Source organism: Pteropus vampyrus, unplaced genomic scaffold, assembly GCF_000151845.1.
Source record: "Pteropus vampyrus isolate Shadow unplaced genomic scaffold, Pvam_2.0 Scaffold620, whole genome shotgun sequence".
In the NCBI taxonomy this organism is placed as follows: domain Eukaryota; kingdom Metazoa; phylum Chordata; class Mammalia; order Chiroptera; family Pteropodidae; genus Pteropus; species Pteropus vampyrus.
The window spans coordinates 271065-273556 of record NW_011889401.1 but is presented as its reverse complement, the minus strand read 5'-3'; the positions used below and the strand labels follow the sequence as shown (position 1 = coordinate 273556).

Sequence of the window (2492 nt, the reverse complement as noted above, 5' to 3'; positions counted from 1 at the left end):
GTCCTCCCGGTGGCCGAGTGCCATCTCAGTGGCGGTTTAATACGTGCATGGACGTCCCTCTGAAATAGATGCAGTTGAATTTTATGTGGCAGGTGAGGGTGCCAGTTCAGCAAGGGTAGGTGATTCGACCAAACTCATCATAGAGCTGGAGCTCAAAACTTCATTTTTGTGATTTCAGATCTTTCCGTTCCATTATTTAACTGTTCCATAGTAGGGTGGGAACACTTATCTATGGCCAGTGTAGCCTGCGGAGAAGACGTGGCAGAGCAGGGGACGGTTGCTGAGCCCCTGCGAGTGCCGGTTACTGTGGCAGAGGGTTTACGTTCCAGGGTGCCGTCTTACTTAACCCTAACACAGCCTGGTTTTACAGGTGAACTGACAGGTAATTCATTTATGTGGTATCAATATATAAAGCACCTACTGTGTTCCAGGCACTCTTACAAGTTAAGGCGTGGTGACTAGTTTAATGAAGTGGAAATGGGAGCGGGGCGGGGGAGGGGGGTGACTCAGAGAGGATCCAAGGTTTCAAACTTGGGCAGTTGGAATAATGATAATGCGCTGAGTACTGTCACTTGAGTTTGGGGGAAAAAGCCTAGTTTTAGACAAGTTGCATTTGAAATTGCAGGCAGAAGCCCCTGCCCACGGGTTGTCGGAATCGTGGGACTGGATCTCGCAGGAGACGGAGGCAGCAGAGTGGTTTGAGGGGGTGAAGAGCTGAAGATGGAGAGCAGCCCTCGGGGAGGATCCCGGGACGAGAGGGGAGAGGCAAGGGCTGTAGAGTGGGAGGGGGCGAGGGGACGTGGGCAGGGCAGTAAGTGTCACGGAAACCAGAGGACACTTTCCAGCAGCTTAATAGAGGTGTGGCTTCTCCGCAAGCGGTTCCCGCCTGGTAGCATCGCCCAGGAAGTTTAACATAGCACTGATCCCCGGGTGTTTGGGCTGGGAAGGTCAGCGCGAATCCTGGGAGCTGTCCCTTCAGCACAGAGGCATTTGGCAGGACATTTGGAAGGGCGTTCAGTGTTGGCAGCTTTGTTGTGGGGTGGGCCTTATGGTGCCCAGGCAGCACAGGTTCCCAGTTACAAACGGCCAAGTCACGGGGTGTGGTGCACAGCGTAGGGAGTGCAGTCAGCAGCCCTGCGATAACTGCGGGGACAGACGGCGACCAGAGCGGGGATCACTGTGTCAGGTGTACAGATGTCTCTCACGGTGTCGTACACCAGAAATGAATGCCATTCTGGTTGTCAGCCATACTTTAATAAAAATGAAAGATGCTAAGTCAGATCAAGTGACTTGGTGCCACACCGTGTCACCTCTCAGTGGTGATAGGTGGCCTCCTGACCCCACCCTGCTTGTCTGCCCCTGATGCCGTGACAGACTGCCCAAGGGAGGTGCTTGGGGTCTCTTCAGACCCCAGCAAAGGGGGTTTAGATGGGAGTGTTGGGGCGCTTCATTCTGGAACTTGAATCTTTCTCTGGTATTTTGGGGAGTGGTGTCAAACTGCCCATAATTTTTCTCCTGATCCTGAGGGCTTGCACAGCCTGGACGTACAGCCCGAGGACCCTCGTCAGAAGGACACACGTGAAAGATGCATTGCTCTCTATGGCACGTTAGTACATTTTAAGAACAAATGGTTTAGAGGGACATTTCATTCACTTTGGGCGGCTCTGCGTTATCCTGGAGCCGTTGGCCAGGAGTCGGCGTGCTCGGTAGCAGCCCGCCCGGGAGTCGGGAAGGCTGGCCGCCTTGCTCATGGGGGGTCTTGGGAGAGTCGCTCTGCTCTGCCCGGTGGGAGTGCTGCTTGGAGGGCAGAGGTGTCTCCTCAGCCCCACAGCCCTGCGATTCCAGAGTCTAGAAAGCGAGCGGAGCAGGGGCGCGGCGCGGGGTCCCGGGGAGCCCTGCTCTGGCTTGTCTTATGGGCCTGCAGTGAAGGACTGGGCGCAGGGGAGCCTCGGCTCCGAGGGCAGAGGGTCGGGGTCCCAGATGCAGGCGCTGGGGATGGCGGGCAGCGCGCCGGGTGTCTAGAGGCAAACGTGGCCTGTGCGGTCTCCGAGCTCCGCCTCGGGACGTGGTTCCTGCACCCCCGTCTTTCAGTGCTTGGCACTTCTCTTCCGACAGACAGCACCTGGGCAAGTTACTCGCCCCTGGCCGGACTCTTCCTCGCCTGTCCGGTGGCGGCGCTGCCCGCCCCGCGTTCCGGGGGTCGGGGGAACGCGTGTCCGCGTGTCGGGCACAGTTCGGCGTGGTGGCGCTGCTCCAGCTCTGTCCTGCTCCCTGCACAGCACCCACCTGGGCCCTTTCGACCCAGGCTCCTGCCCACTTGTAAAACATCTTTATGTTTTATTAAGACGAATTTTTTAGAGCACTTTTAGGTTCACAGCAAAGTCGAAGGGAGGGTACAGAGTTCGCCGAGACCCTTGCCCCACGCGTGCCAGAGTTAACATCTGTGACGACTGACGAATCTGCACTGACAGGTCATCGTCGCCCACACCATG

The 2492-nt window shown here is 56.9% G+C and overlaps 1 protein-coding gene across 4 annotated transcripts in view; it reads left to right on the top strand.

Moving 5' to 3' along the window:
- Nucleotides 1–1570: 1570 nt before the first annotated feature.
- Nucleotides 1571–2492, top strand: part of NUDCD3 (NudC domain containing 3) — a 40134-nt gene continuing 39212 nt past the window's right edge. For all 4 annotated transcript variants that reach the window (XM_011384751.2, XM_011384753.2, XM_011384752.2 and 1 more), the window contains exon 1: nucleotides 1571–1606. In XM_011384751.2, coding sequence (XP_011383053.2) covers nucleotides 1586–1606 — 21 coding nt within the window. In that variant the 5' untranslated portion in view covers nucleotides 1571–1585. The remainder of the gene's footprint in view (nucleotides 1607–2492) is intronic.